Source organism: Mandrillus leucophaeus, unplaced genomic scaffold (assembly GCF_000951045.1).
Source record: "Mandrillus leucophaeus isolate KB7577 unplaced genomic scaffold, Mleu.le_1.0 Scaffold447, whole genome shotgun sequence".
In the NCBI taxonomy this organism is placed as follows: Eukaryota; Metazoa; Chordata; class Mammalia; order Primates; family Cercopithecidae; genus Mandrillus; species Mandrillus leucophaeus.
Genome location: NW_012104776.1, coordinates 79,704 through 103,307, shown reverse-complemented (window position 1 = coordinate 103,307; position 23,604 = coordinate 79,704). Strand labels below are relative to the sequence as shown.

Sequence of the window (23,604 nt, the reverse complement as noted above, 5' to 3'; positions counted from 1 at the left end):
AAACAGCAATCCTAAGGCCAAATCTAAAGTAATATCTAAAGGACTAGAACTAAAAACTCTAGGATCCCAAGTTTTGTTCTGGGACTCTAGTACTAATAGTGAGACTTTAAACAATTCACCTAACAACTTTCTGCTTCATTTTCCTCACTTTCAAAAATGAGAAAACAAAAGTAGATAATAAAAATTAACTAGGTCTTTTTTTCAAATGTAGGTGCCTTTTTGTTTTAGGTTGTATAGATGTTTATTTACATAACAGCACTTTATTTTCTGTTAAAGGAAACCTTCAGCTCCATCATCCCACACACAAACTACTTCCGTTCTTACTTGAAAGGAAATTCCTTTTCAAGGTTCACAGTACATTAGAGACAGCTGCATTGCTGAGCTTCCTCCAGAAACTTAAAAAAGCTGCAGATGTAGCCCATGCATGACATGGGTTATGAAACAGGACAATCCCAAGCATTTGGAATGCCTCTTTTCTTACCCTCTTTTAATTTTATATATTCTGGGGTATTGCCTATGTATATTAAATGGAGGGGTGTGTGTGTGTGTGTGTGTGTGTGTGTGTGTATTCTAAATCAAGTCCAAAGTTCCTGAGGGAACACAGGAGCTCTCTGAAATAGCTATCTTGAGTGCTAATTTTCAAAGCAAGATGGGGTGAAAAGTACATTTCCAGTTAATGACATTTTAACAACAATCAGTCACTATCTATTTACTTCCAAAGAGGCAAACCTCACATCAACCACACAGTCATTCCCTGGGTATGTTTCCATATTGCCCGGGAACTCAGAAGTGTTTATCTGGAAAACTCAGTTCTGGACTCAGAATCCACAAAATAATATTAAACTAAGGTAGTAAGAATTCTGGCATAGATCTTTTCCAGCAGAAGCAGGAGGAGTTATGACTTAGTTTCTTTTCAGAACAGTCCCCAAAACTGCCTAGATAGCCACAAAGACATAACTCTTTCCATTAGGAATAACCTGTTTAATGTAACTGGGAATGAGCAGAGGGCTCAGGAGCATGCAATTGCAACACAGTGCTTTCTGAGGGAACAATCTCACAGCCAAATTCTGAACAGATTTCCAGGAGCTTCACAGGTATCTCATGACTATTTGGAGACAGAAATCACTTAGTTAAGTGTATCTGAGGAAGAGATGGGAAATTTGGGATTCTTATTTCATTTCACTCTTTCAGAAATCTTTCAGCTCCTACTTGGATTGTTCATAGCAAATTAAGATTCCTTATCCCTTCTTCATCATTGGGGACAATATTTGTATAGCGCTAGGACAACTGTTTTATTAAACAACACATCATGCTGGTAAAATATTTTATAAAAAGTCTAAACTGGGTATATGGGTAAGTCACTTTTGATACAAAGTCTGAAAATCCCTTTTAAATACACATAGTTTCTTCTCTTGTTCTGAAAGTGGGGTTAGAGGTTCTATCTGTAGGGAAAGAATAAACTAAACTTTATTATCTTGAATCCAAGGTGTACAAACTCTCTTGGGATAGCTTATTAAATTTAAGCCTTCTCAGCTCAACTCCCAAATATTTGGTTTAGTGGTTTTGAAATGGGGTATTGGGACCTGTATGTTAAAAACGACCTGGAGTGATTCTGATACAGGAAATACATAGAACCATGCTGGGAAAACTGCAGACTCCGTGTTTCTGAAATTGAGGGGTGCTGGTCAAACACAGCTCACCAGATGATTCCTACTCAATGGCCATTGCAGCAAGCGCTCAGCCAGTGCTCACTGAACATCTGCATAAAACCTCAAGTCCCACCAGACAGGCCAAAAAGAGGCAGAAAAGCACCTGATCCTGAACTCAGGTCTATTTTGCCACACTGCACAAATCTGCCACAAGGAAAACACATTGGCCAACTGTTATATTATTGTTGGCAAGCACCGAAATTTGCTCAAAACCCTTACAAATGAAACCCAGCTGCTTAAGCTCAATACCAGATGTCTTCTACAATGTGTGGCTTTGATAGATTAAATTGAGCATAAGAAAGAGATGAAATATATGAAAATCTAATTTGCAAGATGTTTGTCATTAAGTCTATTTAACAAAAAAAGACGGAAAATTATGTTTTTTTAACCATATGTTAAGTAGAGTAGATTAATAATATTCACAATAGCTACTAATATGCTTATGTTATGAATAAAGCGTTTGGTATATATGCATAAAATCAGCCCAAAACTGATCCCCAGAAATTCCCCCATTGAAAGAACGTCATGGGCCTATAAAATCACATGATTTAGCACAAGGCTCTTTCTCCTTCAAACTCTTCCTCCAATTTGAACATGTTTTCACTCAGGGCATAGGAAATTAAGTAGGAAATATTTAGTGATACTGTCTGATTTCAATAAACTGTAATAATCCTATGAAAACATATATATATATATGAGAAACATACGTGTGTGGATATGTATAATGTGTCTAAGAAAGTGTGTGCAGTAAAAAGGTAACTTAAGTGGCATCTGTCCTTCTTCTGTTAACATGTCACAATGGAACTCTTTTGTGATTATTGTTGTTGTTTTCCGGGTCACTGCACAGTTCTCAATAACTTCAGCTGAATTCAGAGGCTAAGTTAAACTCAGAAAAGCCACTCAACTATTCCCCCAATGAGCTGGTGCGCATTTCCTCACTCAAATCAGCCATTATTTCATGGATAAATACAGCATGTTATTCTTACAACATTAAGCTTTTTTATAAAGTAGGAACATAAAAAGACTTGTTTTATAATGCAATTTGAAAACAACACATATTTGAGCATCTCAACTCTAACCAAGACAAATATTCAGTTGAGATTCAGCCCCATAAAAAAGTGCGTAATCATTAAAATTATACACAATTGCAAGCAACAAGTTTTTATTAATTTTTTCAGATTTGAAAAAAATAGTGATTTGAAACACTAATTTGAGTTTTTCAGATTTGAAAAAATTTAGTTTTCTTTTAGAGAGAAAATAAAGGTAAACACTTTAGCAAAGAATTAGATAATGAATATTTCTATAAATGGAATAACAGAAAGATAATTTCATGTGGAGTTCCCAAAACAAATCTTGGCTTGGATTTTCTGAAGCTCCGTGCTATTCGCCTTGGCCTTGTATTGAAGGTAAACAAAAATAGCCAGAAAAAATTTTAAGATGCCCTGTTATATTAATTGACTCACACCTGGCTGATACCTCATCAATGCAGTTTCTACATCATGGAAGTACCACAATTGATTTTTTTAAGTAGTGTAAGTCACTATTTCCTTATATGTAAAACTCCCATTAAAATTGTGAAGACACCAATATGACTATGGGGACATTATACAACACCGAATACTGTACGGCAGTAAAAAACTATGAACCAAGGACAGTTTTTACCAGGTACTCATGAGGTTTTTCAAAAGTGAATTTGAAATGTACATTAATTTTCCTCTGGATTCCAGAAGAAATCAGAAACATAGTTTCAGACATTAAGTTCCAAGAATCTGATTGATGAACGACGTATAACACTAGCCTCAAACTCATGTCCTGTTCAGAAATCATAAATGCAAAATTTATGAGATGTTCTTTGTGAGACATATAATTTGCAACTACCACTTCAATAAAGGAGTGAAATCTATATATAACAATGTCCTAGAACTACAGGCTGTCAAGTCACCACACTACTTGTTTCATACATTATTTCTGCCACCACATTGACATTCCGAATTTCTAAAGCATCTTTTTTTACAGAGTAAAAGATAGTCAGATATGCCTTCATTTACTCTCAAGATAATTCTGTAGGACCTACAGAAATACATTAACATTATTTTCAGTCGTAACATTTGCTGAATTCTGAAGTTCAAGTGAGAAATATTAAAGTGTTTTTAAAAATAATTTTCAAGACCTGTAGTTGATAAATAACTCACTTGCTAGCCAATATCAATTCACTACAAACAAAAGAGTCCTGGAAGTATTTATATTGCTATATCATACTGACAACAGTAGCCATGTTAAAGGTTTTTGACTGTCAACATAATCCAAACCCTCTTCTAGAAAAACTAGACAATAATAGGCACTGTGACACGTGCAGTTTTTCTAGAAGAGGGTTTGGATTATACTGGCAATCAAAAACTTTTAACATGGCTAGTGGGTTACCTTTGATTATTCTAAGGGTCCGCAGTCAATCAAATTCTCCCTCCAAAGAAATTAAAAAGAAAAGTGCAGCACTTTGGGAGGCCGAGGTGGGTTGATCACGAGGTCAAGATATGGAGAGCATCCTGGCCAAAATGGTGAAACCCCGTCTCTACTAAAAACACAAAAAAATTAGCTGGGCATGGTGGTGCACGCCTATAGTCCCAGCTACTCAGAAGGCTGAGGCAGGAGAATGACTTGCACTAGGGAGGCGGAGGTTGCAGTGGGCTGAGATCACGCCACTGCACTCCAGCCTGGTGACAGAGTGAGACTCCGTCTCAAAATAATAATAATAATAAATAAATAAAGTGAAACATCTATCAGTTAACTCTGTAGAGCTAAGCAAAAGGTCTTGGAACATTAGGGACTGCAGCCACCATTTTCAGTCAAGCAAGAAACTCTAAGCATGTCCAGGAACACAGATTCCTCTATAGGCCAAGCCTGTGCTATGCACTCAAGACACAGCAATAAATAAAATGGACAGAGTCTGTTCTTCTGAGAAGCTTAGCTTCCAGTAGGAGAGTGACATATGTATAATGATAAATTATGATATGTACCACAAAGGAAAAATAAAACACAACAAAGAATTATATCAAGGGGGTTTCATTTAATTTAGACTGTTAAGGAAAACTTAACTAAATGGCACTTATGCAAATGCACGGATAAACAGAGTAGAAAGGCAAAGAACTTTCCAGACTGTGAAAACAGCATATGTGAAGTACCTGAGTGAGAAAAAGGTTGGATCATTTTTGTTTTGTTTTGTTTTGATTGTTTTCAGTAAAAGGCCTATACTGCTGATGCTCCATAAGTAATGAGATGAGCTGCAAGATGAGTCAGGAGCCAGCTGATACCAGACCTTGCAGGACATAGAAAGATCTAGATTTTATCCTAAATGCAAAGAGCGTCCATTAAAGAATTTTAAACAAAAAGAAAAGAAGGGAGCAGACACACACAGCGAGAGTGGAATGTGCACAAGGCCCTCAGAAAGAGACAGACATAGACAAGGAGACGCTCAGGTCCTCCTGGCCTTCTGGGTCCCATGAGGCCTGTGTTTCCTTTAGTTTTTCTTTATGTCTCCATTAAACTTCTTTCTCTACTTAAGATTCTGTTCTTTATAACCAAAATATCAATACTATGATTTTATATAGTTAACTAAACATCAAAAGAATGTAATAGAGATAGTATCAAGCAGAGTAATCAGTTAATCCAGAAAGATATGTTCCAAGTTAAAAGAAACATGGAGAGGTCTAGAGTAAGAATAAGGTGTTTCTGAGTTCAAAGTCACAAGATCATCCTTATGTATTTTACTATTCACATTCCCAAACCAACAAAGATATATTAAGATAGACAAAGTCTCTATTTTGCAGATAACAAGTATAATAATCAAGACCAAAGGAGTCCATCCAGACCTAAAATGCAGCAATAAGAAAGCCTGACAGAAAACTTAGCTGATTAAGATAATTGTTCTATAATTAGTTGTCAATATTTTATCTTATTTGAGGATTTGTTCAAACGCCTATAGGAATTCTAAAAACAGATATGCATTTGAAAAGTTGGGGGAAGAATTCATAGATTTATTCCTGGCAATTCTAAATCAATGAAAGATTTGTACAATGTTCTAAATCAATAAAATAATTGTACAATGTTATTTCAGATTCAATTGGCTTACAGAGGAAAAAGAAACTAATTTGAGTTATTTTGATGTTCCAATGTTTTTTCAAAAGCCTTCGTATATTTGTAATTTACAGGTTTGAATTATATATGTACAGATATTTATACACATATAAGATTTGCATACGATTGCTAGCATTTTGAAAATAACTTATAAGAAAAGGTGAAACCAAATGATTTCAGTCTGTACTCGGCAATTATGTGAATGTATTATCCAATCTAATGAGCAGAACTTAAGTTGAAAACTATAGTTTAGCCATTTTCTTTCCAGGTAAATTACCAGAGATCAAATTTCTTACATCTGTGATGCTCACCACAACTTGCAGTTACTGCCGATTAATAGTGTGAGATTAAGAAATGCCACATAATAGCTGTAGTAGAAAACATTTTAAACACATAACCACATTTATGCATTTAACAGCTGTGTTGGTCTAACAGTTCAGATTTTCAGTATATTTTGCCATATGGTAATAAGGATCATTTTTCACTCAAAATATTACCAAAACCTGATGCCGCATAGCAATATTATCATTCTAATTGTGAAACTACATATTCACAGCCATGCTTGATGTTTGTTATCCTCCTCTTATTGGATTCTCTATTTGCCCTGATTATACTAAAAAAAAATTATAACATGCTTTTTGAATTTTAAATTAGTCTCATCTAGGCCTGACATAAATATGACAATAGGAAACCCAGGGAATATGGCCTGGCAACGGAAAGGTGGTATATAAAAATCCAGATTATATAAAACTGTAGGGACCATGGAGACTTGGATCTGGTTTTGATCACTGGGTTTGAAAATTTTCCTGTATTCACAAAAGAGTGGATTTCTACTTCCTATCTCACCTTGTTTTCCTGTATCTTTATTGATGTAGAATTGCTCCTAAAATAAATGTGGCTGCTAACTTTTATTTAATCTGACTGCTTTAATGGCTTATTAGCATTATTTTATGGGGGAAAAATTGTAGACACTTTCACATGTACATTTAACAGGGAACCAAATGAAAATTTCACCATGTTAAATACGGGAACATGAGGCCTATCCTCGTCAGGACAGGCACATTGTTGCCACCATTGTGTTAGAACAACAAACCCAGAGTCCTTTAGTTTTTAGGTCTGTCAGTCTATCATCTTTATAACTTTACTAAATTCCCTTAACAGAACTTAAGAAGAATGGTAGTGAACAAAATGATGCTTTAATACTGTTTATACATTGCACTATATTCAATGTTTTAGTACTGTTTGCACATTGCACTATATTCATTATGACTGTCTGTGAGTCTCTACTATGTTTGGAGAATAAAGGGGCAGGGTAGTACAAGTAGCTCAATCTAAACATAATCCATTTCAAGTAGAAGTGAACACTACAGATTCTGATCATTACAGGTCACATTTTCACTTTTAGGAAGGCAATTCCCGATTTCCCTAGATGTAAAAATATGTTTCTGAAGCAATCACAATATTCCAGTATTTAAAAACTTGAAGTTCAAGACCTCTACCAAGATGTACTCATGCCTCCTTTTTCAAAGCCTGTATCTCTTCCGAGTAAAACATTTAAGGTAATAGCTAGGCAGTGGTAAGATTTAGGTTGATGAGTTACCATACACATAGGTCACCCTTGCTTCTATCCCAAGTAGGAAGAGTTCTTCTTTCCACTTATTGTGACTTTGCAGAGCTTTGTACCACTTCAGGTGGAACTGCAATATTATACCTATCCCTTCATATAAATATTTCAGGTTTCCACGTATTTAATTAACAAAATATTTTCACGCACCTGATGCTCACATTCTCCAAATGTCTCAAGTTGTCATTTTGAAAGACATTTATTTTAAATATGGATGTAAGATCTCAGAATATTAATCTTGGCTTTGTCATTCACTTAAAAGTCATGAACACATCATTTATCAGTGCTCCGTATTTTCCTTTTCTGTGATCATCATTCTCACTGAAGTAGATGTGAAATTAACAATTGTGAAGCGTGTTAACTGTTGTCAATGAATATTTAACTTAATAATCTAAGTGGCTTAATTTTGGTTAATCTCATAGTCCTTCCCTGTCTATAGCACATTCTGTATTTATCAGGGGAAAAAATAAATAAATAAATAAACAACATCAAGTGTATTTTATAGAAAGTTACAGAGAGTAATTCCTCAACAAAAAAAGTCAATTGGTGACAAAGCTGGGAAAATCAACTGGGATTCAACATGTTCATCACACTAAGACGACCTGTTGGATGTTCACAGTCCTATCTCATTGTACATTTCTAGCTTGGTTCCCTATTTTTGCATAAATTAATTATTAATAATGATACTAACAACAGCAAACTTTCAGGTAATATTATGTGCCAGACACTATTCTAAGTGCTTATATATATTTACTAATGTAATAGTCAAATCGATAGTAAATGTAATTATTATCCCTATTTTACAGTTGTGGAAATTGAAACAATAAGATTATTTAATTGAGTTCATACAACTAGTGAGTGGCAGAGCTAAGATTCAAAACTAGGCATTCTGGGTCCAGAATTTGTACTCTTAGCCACTATGATACTACGTTATAAGATAAATTAAGTAGAGGCACATCACACACACACACACACAAAGTGCCCTGCAAAGGGAGCTTTTTAAAAGGTTCCCTACACCTATATGACCTAGAAGAAGACAAGGAATGTCTCTGGACGTCATCTTCCTCGCTGGAAGAAATAAGATATTAAGACATTATGTTAAGATACATTCTAAGGTTAGCATTTTATGATCCAAAGATTCTGTCTGTAGCATATGGCTTCTTTGCTTTTTATTGGCATAACTCAATACTAAAGCCAAGTATTCATGTATTTCAAAGAAAATGCTAAAAGATAATAAAAAATGACCCCCAGACAATGAAGAAGCAGTAGTAGCTAGAATAGAGGAATTAGAATTTTACCTCACATATAACATGCTTTGAGCTTCCTGGAACACACTTAAGACACAGTTTCCCTGAAGTCTTTCTATTCTCCCTACAGGGTACCAGTTTATAACAATTTTTAGGGAATAAACTAGCAAACTAGGTCGACGAAATACCTATCATTCCTTCCTATCAATACACAAAATTTAAACTTTTGTATACCGTATAAGTAAAAATACTTTTACATATACTGAAATTAAAAACATTTTCCATAGGGCCAAGCCACAGAACATAGTATCTTAATAGTGTCACAGGATACTCTGAGATGATGAAAATCTGAATCCTGTAAATCCCAATCAAAAGTACACACTCTTCTGATAAATAGTACAGCCCAGTTAGTTCTATAATATGCATCCACAAGTATATAAAGTTGAACTATAAATACATTTCAATCTCATACATATTTCCTTTATCATTTGGCTTAATTTTATAAAGCCATTATTTCCTTATTTCCAACCTTAAAACTCCTTCACTACCACAGCCAGTTATATCATATTCAGTTCATTAGCTTTCTTCTCATTTGAAAATAGCTCTACTCTTAAAATTACTTTAATTCAAAAATTTTAAATAAGTTTTAACATTTTCTATATTTTAGTCAACTTGATAAAATAATAATTCTTCTGAACAAAATTATCACAAAGCAAGCCCCGGTTCTTAAAGGTGAACAAACATTTGACATACTCACGAACTATAATTATCGCCATTGCAAAGTTAGATTTACTCAATGCAACCATATAAAAATGATGAACTTCAAAGAAAACTAACCTATAAAAATCTAATAGTATTCAAACTAAAATGATCAGAAAAAAGTTTGTTAGAATTGCTATTTTCTTAAATTCTTCACACATAAACTGTCACAGTATATTGAGAATGAATTTCCTAAAGTTCCAAGTTGAATTGCATTTAATTCTCAATTGTTAGAGAAAATAGAAATGTTAAGTCTCTTTAAAATTATTCTAACAGACTACTTAGAAAGCCTTGCCGTAATAGAGAAAGTAGTAAAATTACAAAGCAGTTGGAGGATGGGGGATGGAACTTTATAGACATTGAACTTCTGGCCTGAACTTTCCCTTCTGTGATAAAAGCCACGAAATCAGACTCTAACTCAGCCTTGTCAGCACTATAGTGGAGGGCACTGATCTTCTTACCCCTTGTGTGCATAGAGAGAAGAATGAGCAAGACAATGTGAAGCTGCCAGTTTAGTTCTTCCAGCCAACCCATTGCAGCAGCAGAGCAGTCAATGTGCCCTGCCTGTTCAAGCCTCCTGTTTCTTGCCTTTCCGTCTTTCACTGAGACTCCTCTGCTGCCACTCTTGTCAGATCTTCTCGCAAGCCTGCCAGCAACCCTGAGACAGGACCGTGAAAGACAAGCCTGTTACAAACTGGTTCTGTCACCACAGAGACTTCAACTGATCACATCGTGGGGAGGACAACAAAGGGCGGTGAGGACCCTGAGCTGGATTGTTTTCTTAAGAAAGGAGCCTGACGCAGCTGCCCACACAAGGGCTAGCACACGCCGGGGCTTCACTCTGCACTGGCAACACTCATGTCCCCCAAATCTTTCAGGCAGCTATGAAGGGAATCCATAGCAAACCTCATTTAAAACGTTGCTGTCATAAAATAGTTTGTTTCTTTTACCAACATTTATTTTCTCTGCTAAGCATTTTAACTGAGAAATGTAAAAAGAAAACAAGAAATAATATTTTTACTTAACGAAATGCCAGAAACAGTGCAACAGATCAAAGTATTATGTTACAGCAGTTTACTCACACTATATCAACAGATAAATAATACCCTTGAATCAAGTGCACAGATATGAAAAGGGTCACATGTAAAAGTAATCACTAATAAATGTTGCAAGTTAAGATATTTCAGTTATGACTATAGTTTTAAGTGCTGTTAACCTAACCGACTTTATTATGTAAATAAAACCATTGCAAGTTTTTCCACTTTTTAGATTTTAACCGTAACTGTTTCTCAATGTAAATTATGAACATTTTTGTAAAGTTTCATTTGCCATGATACTGAATGATAAAGAAATTTTTTCAAATTTGTTTTTGTTTTACTCTGAGAACTGTCAATAATAAAAGAACACCAAGAAAGATAAATGAATTGTCAGTATATGTAGAAACTACAATGTTACCACAGACAAATACAAACAGAGGTTATTATTAAATCCCGTCAGTTTATCTGAAAAAGGATTTATGAGTAGAGTAGCAAATGTATTACAATGGTTATATCTAAGATATCATCATTATACGTTTACTTGATATTTTAAAAAATCTTTTCTTGGAAAAAGAATCTCTGCTTTCTTCTCACTTTCAAAAGACACCCCTCATTTGCCCCTACTCCTGACCCCATCCTGCACCTCCCAGCACTATTCCACCAGGTACCATTCAAATCTACTCTCTAGTTTAGGAAAGCCCAACAATGTTTTGTTTTGATGATTTTACACATACTACAACCAATCAACACTCTCAATTTATACTTTCATAAGTACTTTCATGAAATTTAACCAAAATACAGAATTTTAACCATGTAGGAAATCTTAAACTACTCTGAGCTTAATAAACTACACATTCTGCATTTCACAGAAGCCATGCAACTTAGTTATCAGAAACATGGAAGTTGGTGGTGATTAAAAAGAACTGTCTTTGAGTAATACTTATCCATATCCCTTTTAGTTAGGAAAAGAGATTAGTATATAGTAAAATGAGTAAGGATGATCAGGAGCAGAGGGATATGTGGGAAAAACAGACAAAAATCAAGCAATAGAATCTGCTTTTCAAACCTTCTATGTTGGGCTCACAGCCACATTCACAACATGGTTCCACTGCCAATTTGGAATCCAGCCTTGAGCTTTGGGGCAAGAAGTGAATAGCTGAAATGTGGGACAGCTCCCATTGCTCACATTTCCCCAATATGGGCTTCTATAAATGGCTGAAAGTTAAAGACAGAATCTCTGCTCTCTCCCCAGAATCCTAATTCAGTTCAAAAGAATTCACATCAGCAACCATTTCTGATTTTGAACTATGTGCAAGCTGACTTGGTTCCTCAAGAAGGTTATAATACCACAAAATAAGTATATAAGAAATAATTAAGTAAAAATGTACGACATTTTAAGATGAAGTGGCCCCAACAGAATAAACATGGAAATTCCAAGCAGAGGATGGAACAGACTGGGCCCAGACTGCAGGGAGAGCTGGATGCTGAAAGATGAATTGAACTTACACAGCAATACAGAAGTTGAGAGGAAAGAAATTATATGAGCAAAGTTTACAGGTCGAAATGAATTTTCAATTTGTGCAATAGCATGAGGACAATCTTACTGGAACAGACAGCTCCTATTAGTAAGTGGTTGGAAAGAAATCTAGACAGAGTGGAACCAAATTGTGCAGGACTTTGAATATAGGTTACAGAGTTTGGAATATATGAATTTCAAAAAAAAAAAATTTATGCTGGGCACATAGACTCGTACCTGTAATCCCAGCTACTTGAGAGGCTGAGGCAAGAGGATTACTTAAGGCCAAGAGTTCAATCCAGCCTGAGCAACATAGCAAGACCCTATCTCTAAAATAATTTTTTTTAATTAGCTGGGTATGGTGGGTCATACCTGTATTCCCAATTATTGGGGAAGTTAAGATAGGAGGAATTTTTTTAGGCCAGGATTTCCAGCCTGCAGTGAGCTATGATCACACCACTGCAATCCTGCCTGAGTGACAGAGCAAGACTCCATCTCCAAAAAGACTTTTGGACTTCAGCATGTAGGATGAATCTCTGAACCTCACCTTCCAACTAGGTGAGGGAGAGTGAAAACAAGATTAAACGTATGAGGAGAGGTTTCCACTTAGTCAAACTTTTTGCTAATACCTATGTCTTTCATTTAGCAATATTTTAAAAAATCAAAATGTATACCTATTAATTTCCTCCATTTTTAACTTAATTATTAACATATGCTAGGTGCCAACAATGAAGGGGATCTTCTATAAATGGCATATTAGGCCCCTGACTACTTGGTTCAAAAAATCTCATGAAACTCTTATTATGTAGATCAAAAGTCTAATTTAGCAAAACAACCCAGATTTGCCTATGATTTACCCCACTCACCCTAATGTACATATTTTTATCTATAGTTTATATTTTAATTTCCAACATCCAATCTAATTAAGCCCCTATCTGTACCAGGTCAAGAACTGGTTTCATAATTCCACAAGCAAAACACAAATAACCACATTAAAAAGTGGGCAAACAACATGAACAGATGCTTCTCAAAAGAAGACATACAAAAGGCCAAGAAACACATGAAAAGAATGTTCAACATCACTATCAGAGAAATGCAAATCAAAACCATAGTGAAATACCATCTTACACCAGTCAGAAAGGCTATTACTAAGAAGTCAAAAATTCACAAATACTGGCAAGGCTGCGGAGAAAAGGGAATGCTTATACATTGTTTGTAGGAATATAAATTAGTTCAGCCACCATGGAAAGCAGTTTGGAGATTTCTCAAACAAGTTAAAACAGTACTACCAACTACCATTCTACTCAGTAAAACCATTACTGGGTATATACGCAAAAGAATATAAATCGTTCTACCAAAAAGACATGGGTACTTATATGTTCATCGCAGCACTACTGAGAGTAGCAAAGATATGAAATCAACCGAGGTACCCATCGTCAGTAGACTGGATAAAGAAAATATGGTACATATGCACCATGGAATACTAGTGTCATAAAAAAGAATGAAATCCTAGCAACACTGATGCAGCTGGAGGGCGTTATCCTAAGCAGATTAACACAGGAACAGATATATCCCTATTACTGCATATTCTCACTTAAAAGTGGGAACTTAACATTAGGTACACTTGGACATAAAGATGGCAACAACAGACACTGGGGCCTACTGGAGTGGGGAAGGAGACAGGCAGGCTGCCAAGGGTTGAAAAACTATTGGGTACTATGCTCATTACCGGGGTGACTGGATCAATTGGACCCCAAACCTCAGCAACACACAATATGCCCATGTAACAATCCACACATTTCCCCTCTGAATCTAAAATAAAGGTTGAAATTATCTTTAAAATAAAGATTTAGTAACTGGATAACCAAGTAAATCAATGGTAGAATGGGGAAAGTCTCCCTTTCAGAATAATTCAAAAAATTTATATATTTAGATAGTCTCACTCCATGAAGCAGAGCTTAATCAACCCCACTCTTGACTCTAAGCTGTGCTTAGTGACTTGCTTCCAAGAAGTACAGTATGAAAAGGAATATAACTTTACACTGGAATAACTGGCAAACACTCCCTTGGGCAGGTGATCGAGGTTAACATGACTGAAGACAAGCCATGCTGACAACTGGTACCCCTGATATGATGAGAATGGCACTTCACCTCTATGGTCTACCTCCTCAACATCAACCACCCCACACTATGAGAAATACATCAGGTCGACTCCATTTCAGAAATATTAAATAAAATATCTGATCATCACTTCTTAAAACTATCAAGGAAAGTGTAAAAAAACAGTTACAAACCAATAGAGAGTAAGACGACATGTTGACTAAGTGCAAAGTGGTTTTCCAGACGGGATCCTTGAAGAGAAAAAAATGGCATTATGAAAAGGGAGAGAGGAAACAAATCTGAATAAAGTTTGGAGCTTAGTTGCTGGTAATACACAATTGTTCCTTTCCTAGCTGTGACACATACAGAGCTCCAAAGTAAGGTCAAATATTAATAGCGGGGGAAACTGGGTGAAGGGTATATGAGGACTCTATATTACCTTTGGAAATTTTCTAAATCAATTATAAAATAAAAAGTGTATTTTAAAAAATGGGTTTCATAGCAGTTAAACATTCGCTCCCAATCTCCTAACCACAGAGTTGACAGCAGAGAAAGAACCAATGTGCCAAACGGTTATATACCTGCGTGTGCAGCTTTCATCACAGATTCACTTAACTGCTCCAATAGATTCGACTTCAATTACATCTTTACCTACAGGAAGAAATACCAGAAAGGAGAATAACAACGGTTTATGTCTGAGGCGTTCTTCTTCTACTGAGATAGCCAACTTAATTTTGCAAGTTAATTTATATACCAAATGAGTCTTCAAAGAAAGCTCTGAGAGAAGATTAAAAGAAAGGTCACCATTTGAAAATGTACACCTGACAGAAGGGCAAAGGAAGGAAAAAGGAGCACTATGGAGAGTACTACTAATATGAGTAGGATATCACCGTTTGTCATTTGCAGAATTCTTACTAATGACATTCACACATTCCAGATTTACGGAGTCTTTGCTATAGAGCAGAAAGGGCCTATTTGTGCTATGTGTATAATCTGGGGCAGATTATTTAAACCCTCTGCTAATTACCCCTAAATAAATGAAGGAATACAGACTACTGAACACAGTACCCAGAACATAGGAAGACAGCAGAAAATGTTAGTAATTTCCTGACAACTCTCACTAATCTCTCTCTTGCCTCCCACATGAAAAGCTTTGCTAATAAAAATAATGTTCTCTAATATAACAGGCTACAATGTAACATTTGCCGAGTTGTTCCTGTCACAAACAGTGTGATCATTAAATCAAGGATACAAAATATCTCAAGTCGAGATTTTAAAAATTCAATTAAAGCTGGACACAGCGGTTTGTCCTTGGTTATAGTCCCAGCTATTGGGGAGGACAAGGCAAGAGGGCTGCTTGAGCCCAGGGGTTCGAGACTAGCCTGGGCAATACAGCAAGACCTCACCTCAAAAAAAAGTCAAATTATACCTGAAAAACTAAATATTTATTTTAATCCAATTCATTTTTACTTAATTCATTAAATATCCATGCATTTGAAGTAGAAGTATACTGAAGAATTTTAAATGGAGACTACCTTGCTACCAATTTCAATTTGTGATTCATTTTCACATAGAAACTCCCCAAATCTCCTGATTTTATGTTTATATACAGTTTTTATCTCAAAAACATTCACTATTTGCTATATTTGGGGGGATTGCGTCTACTGAATGGACATGAGAACATTAAAAAGAGACAGCACCTGCCTTCAGGACAAAGCTTATCCTCTAGTGGGTGAAGACAAACATACAATCCAATAATGACAATGCAGTACAGTAACTGTCTGCTATGCTGAGGAAACATGGAAAAACCAGGGAACAAACAAAGATTAATTCTGCCTGAGGGTGAGGGTTGGACTTGCGTGGGGGAGGCATTTGAACCGGGTCTTCAAAGGTAAGTAGGAATTCACTGGGTGAAGGGAAGGCAAAGAAAATCTAAGCAAAGAAAACAGGCAGTACAGTACGTATATGAGTAAGAAAAAGAGCAGTGCTTGCAGAGAACAGGAGAAGCTCGATATGCCTAGAGAGCAGGGGAATTAGGCTGGAAAAGTAGGCTGGGGAGGTTAGGAAGAGCCTTGTAGCCAATAATTAGAAGTTTTGATTTTATCCTACACACATGGGGAGCAATGTCTTCATTTCTGGAGGTAAGCACAGGTTACTTTCCATTGTACAAACTGACAGCTACTACTCCTTGCAGCTGATTATATTTCAAAGGAAACTAACAAAGTTTTGGAAATAAGAAGAAAAATATTTTCCTTGGTATCTAAGAAAACATAATAATATATTTATTATTCTTAATGAGAGCAATAAGGTGAGTGTTATTTTCTTTCTTTTTTTTTTTTTAAATTTATGAGTGTTATTTTCTTTATCATGTGAACATCCCTGCTAATACTGTTTGGAATAAAATTTACTTTTCAGTTAAACTTCTGTCCAAACACACAGGCACACTCATAACAACAGTTATTTCCTTCTTCCTATTGGAAGCCATAGCCTTTTAGGTCCTACCAAGAGCTTTGCACTAAAACGTTTTTCAAACTTTCATACATGTTGTACCAAAAACAAAAGTGACCTCAGAACTGCACTGGTAATTCGTTTTATTATTCTGGCTTTTAACTAAACACTTACATACTATCATAAAAAGCTACTCCACTATGAGAAAAAAAAAAAAAAATTAACAATAGAGCCCACGGTACAAAAACTTTTTTCCTGACTTTGGAGTTTATAAAGACCACAACTTTAGCCCTCTTTCAGGCTGCCTCCTGCCTCCCCACCCCATTCTAATTTGCAGCATTCCACATCACTAGTCATTAACAACCCAAAGCTCCCTTCAGCTGCAGAGTGAAAGACCATCACATTATTACAAATAAACAATCCCTTTCTCCCTTGAACGAGTGACACATTATTCTGAGCACGTCTTCTCTCTGCTTTCATTGCTCTGCCAAGGTCCTCCATGAGTGGGAAGGGGTAAAAAGAGAGAAAAAATATCCCACAACTTGTCTAAAGTATGTAGAGGATGATTTGTGTTCTTACTTACGGGATATGACTGTCACTGTTGATCTGCTTTCAGGCCTAGATTACATGTGATAAGGGCTGACCTTCTTTAAGTATTCACACATTATGCACTCATGGAGAGCAGGCAGGACACAAAAGTCCTTCAGATGTTCTGGACATCAATCAAGTGCACAGCATGGAGCCTGCCAAACTTTTCTTCCATTTACTCAGGGAGAGGAAGGGGGAGTCCAAGACAGACTTAATAAAGTTTAAAGCTATGCCACAATATATTTGGGGAGACCATTGTTATTAAAAGGGTGCTGTTTCAAAAAATTCTCTATAGTTACCACTGGCAACAAAAACAATTCGTATACAAAGAGACAACCAGATTTCATTTCAGCTTTAAAATCTCAAAACTTTTGTTATAAACCAGGTCTCAATAGCTTTAGCAGATTGCTATATTTTCTTTCCTGAAGACATTTTATTAAGTATATATTTTAAAAACCAAAAATATAAAATTTCTTTTATAACAATCATACTCAAAACATATTTTTAAAGCATTTATAAAATAGAGGACATACATTTGTTACAAAATTGAGCATAGTTAAATAAATTGAAGACTAGTCAACAGCACAAACCATTTTTCACCTAATACAAATACTGTCATTACTAACAGGCAAGAGCCCCAATATTATAGTGTAGATACGATGATACCTTCTGAAACAGGCTTCTAATGTTTGTCTTTTATTGTTGCCCCTCCCCACAGCTCATGCCAGGAATTTGAGGTAGCTTTTGAAAAAGAACAAATAAGCCCCAAACTGTGTTCTCTTAAAATATTGCAACACTCTATACTTGGAGGGCATGATTTCAGCAACAGCACAATCATATCCATCAGACAAAGATGCTTCATGGAATTTGATGATAGATTGATACTTTAAATCTACTACAATATCGTTTACCTAGCGATCACAAAATTCTTTTTAAAAGCTAATGTCATGCTATGAATATAATAATTATATGCATGGCCTGTGCACAAAATAAGATTAGACACAAAGGTTTACAAAACAATTCATGAGACAACAAGGCAATGAACATTAAAAGAGCAGGAAGAGAATTCAAGGTAACTTATATGATTAAACTACCAAAGAAAATTAACTTAGTAAATTTGCCAATTAAAACAACAACAACAACAAACCCTCCAGATTGCCTCTATATATGCATTATTCTTGCATGGATCTTTAGTTTATTATTTGGTTTTAGTGATATGCTACTAAAAGACTATGAGGTCAGACTTGCACCCTAGTAACGGGGAACTAGGTGACAGATAAACTGTGAGGTTATTCTTTATGTTAATCATTACAGAGTAAACCATTACCTGGAAAATATGACTATCTCAGGAAAGAAACTGAACCAGAATGAGAGGAAGATGTCTTGGCAGGAGATGGGAAGCAAGAAACCCAGGCAAGACTAGTGTAGTTATTTCCAGATAGAACTTAGAATGATGACAGCTAGGATCATGATGACAACAATGATAATGATCATGATCCATACTATTTGGCCATCTTTTACTGTTTGTGAGGCACTATTTGTGTACCTAACATACAGGTTTAAGTATCCCTTATTTAAAATGCTTGCGGTCAGAATTGCTTTGGATTTCAAAGATTTTTAGATTTTGGAATTTTTACATAAACATAAGATATCTTGGGGATGGGACCCAAGGGTAAACATGAAATTCATTTACGTTTCACATGCACCTTACAGACACAGTCTGAAGGTAATTTTATACAATATTTTAAATAATTTTTTGCATGAAACAAAGTTTGTATACATCAAGCCATAAGAGAACAAAGGTGTCACTGTGTCAGCCACTCTTACAGACAATCTGTGTTTGTTTGGCATCATCATTATTTCTGACTCTCAATTTGTACATTATCAATAAGCAATCATTTTCTCCCACTTATTCACATGTAAGTACTTAACAGTCAAAATTATGACATACCATTAATACAATAAAAATGTGTCAGGTGTAGAATTTTCCACTTTTGGTATTAGGCAGGTGCTCAAAAAGTTTTGGATTTTGGAGTATTTCAGATTTTGGATTAGGGATGCTCACTCTGATTATTTCATTTAATCCTCACTGCCGCCCTGTGCAGCAGGAAATATCATTCCCAATTTCAGATAAGAATACTGTGTACACCTAAGATATAAGCCCTGAGAACTGGTTAGGAATCCATTGGATCAGATACCAATACTTCACTAGGTAGGGACCTATGTATTTTTGTTATAGAAGAAATATCTGGGGTCAAAAAAAAAAAAAAAAAAAAAGTCCATTCAGTGGATGGAGGACTCCAAGAATCTGGGATGCTGGTGAGATTCACTCAGCAAACATGACTACCAGAAATCCTGAGGGCTGGAGCATAAAAGGAGGATCAGATATTCTAAATTCCAAATCTGTAGATTCAGAGGAGGTAACACTAAACACTGTGTCATGCAACAGCAGTGCCTTCAGAGGTCAGGGGTTTCCAACCCATGGCGAGGTGGAACTCTCCTCTAAAGCGTGTAAAGTGTTTATTATAAAAAAACAAGTAGAGACCACGTGTGGTGGCTCACACCTGTAATTCCAGCACTTTGGGAGGCCGAAGTAGGAGGATCGTTTGAGCCCAGAAGTTCGAGACCAACCTAGGCAACATAGGAAGACATCATCTCTACTAAAAACAAAAAAATGTACCCAGGTGTGGTAGTGCACAACTGTATTACTAGCTACTCAGCGGGCTGAGCTGGGAGGATCACTTGGGCCCAGGAGGTTTGCACATCAAACACATATATTGTCATTAACATAAAGCAGTATTTTATATACATTCTTTGTAAGTTTCTCAAAGACCCTTCTAAGCAACTAAGGAGAGTGAGGTGCCTTGGAATTGAGGAAAGGGTTTTTTCTTCCTTGCCTAAGGCTGTACTTTAGGAGGTACCATGAGGTAGCACTGCAGGCTTAGAAGGCACACGAGTGGACGAATAAAGCTATCAGAGTCATGTAATGTAGTCCTTCCCTCACTGGAAGAGTCTGAGTTTGTTTTAACAAACAAGATGTTTTCTTCACACCAAGAGAACTTTCTAGAAGATTTCCTTTGTCCCACCTATAAGGAACTACTTATAAAGGGTTTGTGTTTGATTTTTAAATAGCAACAGATACACACTGACATTGTAATTATTAACACTTTGACTCCTGAAGTCCACAAGTTAAAGTTACACACTATCATGAACCATTGAGCTAATAACCTGACTTGCCAGAAGCTCTATTTTAAAGGGATTCTAAGGACATTTTCTTCTTTATCAAATTAGTGCTAAAGCATCCCTAAGCAGAAAATCAACATCTCTAGTACCCATTTGCCGTTTATAAAAAGCTGAACAAAGTTTCGTATCAAAACCAATTTCTTAAAAAGGATTACTGTAACTCTTATTTCATCCTAAAGTCAATTGTGCATAAAATTTATGCAAATCCAACTTGAACTGATATAAAATCAGTAAATTGAAAATGAAATTTTAAATAGATGTGATAATATCAACACAAACTCTACTTAACACAAAAGGATTTGAAGTATCGCTCTTATCTACACCCTTAAAGAATGTTTGCTTAAGCTGTTTCTCCATATACCATATGAGAATAGCTACTAGAAAATCTGTTTTCAACTATTTGGAAAGTATTTAAATATAAGAATTACATAAGAAAAAAGTGTCTTAGAAGAGAAGATACTAGCAGTAGAGAAAAATTTTGTTCTTGTATACCACATACTAGTTTTTCCATAGAAACCTCAACAGTGCTATGAAATATCAGTTCTATGGATTTATACATTTAGCTAGTAGACTTAGCTGTTAGTAACCTTCAAAAATTCATGCTAGAGGAAATATAAAGGTTTCAGGAAGTTAATTTTTATTTCAGGTGGCATTTTAAATCTATGTACATATAAAAGTATTTTCAAATAAAAGAAACAATGATGCCAGGATTTTTGGTTCAGAGTCATGACATGCTACCAGGGGTGTCCAATTTTTTGGTTTCCCAGGGCCACACTGGGGGAACTGTCTTGGGCCACACAGAAAATACACTACACTACACACTACACTAACACTGATGAGCTAAAAAAAAAAAAACAAAAACAAACAAACAAAAAAAAAACTGCAAAAAACCTCATAATGTTTTAAGAAACTTTACAAATTTGGGTTGAACCTCATGGCCAGCCTGGGCTGCATGTGGCCCACAGGCTGTGTGCTGGACAACAAACTTGTGCTAAACTTTTTCATCTCTCTCACACACATATTTCCATATCTTCTCTTACCTGCTCTAAGAAACATGGCACACCTGCTTACTGCATTTATTTGTTTTTTATGAGAAATAGCAGCTCTTCATAATCTCATTAAAGCCTTTCTAACAGATTCTACACATGGAAAACTCTCAGAACACTGGGGATCGGTTTGGATGCTTAAACAAGTAGGTTGTGTAAAAAAAAAAAAAAAAAAGAAAAAGAAAAAAGAAAAAGAAGAAGTAAAATGAACCCCATGTACAAATTTCATTGAATCAGAAAACTTCACAGCACAGAGATATCAGACTTTCGTTTTAGTGAAACCTAAACTTTAAGATTGAGATACTACATTCTCTGCCCTGTCTAGAGCATTACAGCAAAAGCGTAAGATATTTAATGTGCATGAAATAACAGAAGTAAGAAACTTAAGTTATGGAGGTAGAGGACGAGCTTTAGTGATCACGATATCAGATAAAACCAGTGACCTATCTGACACAAAGACAATTCTCTACTAATAACAACGGAAAAATATAAAATTCTATTACTATTCTTGTCAATATGAGAGCCTTAGTTACAGAAGCATTCCTTTATCCCATCACGTTGTTCTACACATCTTATTATGGTTAGTCAGAACTCTGTGTGGTTATGTCTGTACCGCCAAACACCCAGCTGAAAAGTGACAAATTTAGTCAAGCAGTGAGGTATCCTAAGGTTTATGCCAAATGAAACATTCAAATTCAACCTTAACCAAAATGAGTAAAGCTTGTATTTACCCAGATGATTTAAGATCCATTAAGACCACCAATGTGATTTAAATTGTCACCATAATTTCCTCTCTGAGGTCTCCCAAAAGTTTATAGTGGAAGCACTTCAGAGTCCTCACTACATCTCACTAGCACCTCTACCAAAGGATGTGTGAAGAAAAAAGAGAAGCAAGAACATTCAAAAGGAGTAACTGCTATTTTAGAAACATTTTCTTTAAACATATTTTAAATTTTTTATTAAAATGGTATGTGTATAATCAGAAATTGACAAATTGAACCAAAAATATTTATGAAGTTAGGCAAAAGAACCATATATTATTCATCATAATTTTTCCTCTGCCTTTTCGATAGAGGATCTGTCCTCACTCTACATTGGTTATAGACCATTATCTCTTTGTGTTGCTTTTTAGATGATCACTTTCTGGGAGTACAACTAGAAATAGCCTATGGAAATAAAGCTTGATGTCTTTCTGAATTGTATAAGAAGCTTTAGACCAAACTCAGGCTGGGCTACAGAAAATATAAGAGAGTTGCCAATCCTAGACCAGATGCTTATGATGTCCTTGCAAAATCCTTTCGGTAGCTGGCAATGCTCCACAAGATCTGACTTCCAATTACTACCTCATTGGGCTCTTTTTCTCCCCCTTCTTCATCCTGTTCCTCAAACATACAAGGCATGCTCCAGCTCAGAGCTTTGTATCTCCTGATTCCTCTGCCTAAAATGCTCTTCTCTTCAATATCCAAAAGGTCTCTCTCCGTTGCCTCCTTCAAATCTTGGCTCAATTCTTACCTTCTCAATGAAAGGTACCTAGTACTCTCTTTACTACTACAACCACCTCATTCCCAAACTCTCAATCCTCCTTACATTGCTTTATTTTTTTTCTCCATAGCACTTAACACCTTCTAACTACTACATAATTTGCTTACTATGTTTATTGTTAACTGTCTCCCCCTCAGCCCCACTTGAGTACAAAACCCCCAGGGCCTTGCTCTTTTTCCACCTTGTTCACCTATGTTCCCCCAACACTTGAAACAGTGACTTGAATATGTATTCAAGAAGCCTTTTTTCCAACTATTTCCTCTGTAAAGCCCTATCTCTCTCTTTCTAAAGTATCTGACCCCTCATGTCATCAATTATTCTCATACCAATTACTTTTTTCTTCCAAATCCTGGCTTGCCCTCTGGTTTCTATACCTACCACTCTAATGAATTTCTTCTTTCAAAGGTCAACAAATGTACTTTCCTTAGTCTTTACCCTTTTCAGCACTACTAACTCTGGGTTTCCTTTCTCAAGAGTACTTCCCTTCTTGAGAGCCTCACTCATTTAAAAGAATATTGAACAAATACAGTGTACTAGGCATCTGTTAGAAGTTCATCCTTTGGTTTTCATGATGAGGGCCTATCTATCCATGTGTTTTTCCTTTTCCATTCACA

General features: G+C 35.8%; 1 protein-coding gene across 3 annotated transcripts in view; it reads right to left on the bottom strand.

Moving 5' to 3' along the window:
- BMPR1B (bone morphogenetic protein receptor, type IB) overlaps nucleotides 1–23,604 on the bottom strand; it is a 163,432-nt gene that overhangs the window by 97,722 nt on the left and 42,106 nt on the right. Inside the window, exon 1 of one of the 3 annotated variants that reach the window (XM_011994204.1) lies at nucleotides 9,932–10,019. The exons of the other annotated variants lie outside the window; for them this stretch is intronic. Coding sequence (XP_011849594.1) covers nucleotides 9,932–10,004 — 73 coding nt within the window. The 5' untranslated portion in view covers nucleotides 10,005–10,019. Of the gene's footprint in view, nucleotides 1–9,931; nucleotides 10,020–23,604 lie in introns of those variants that run through there. 3 annotated transcript variants of the gene reach the window in all.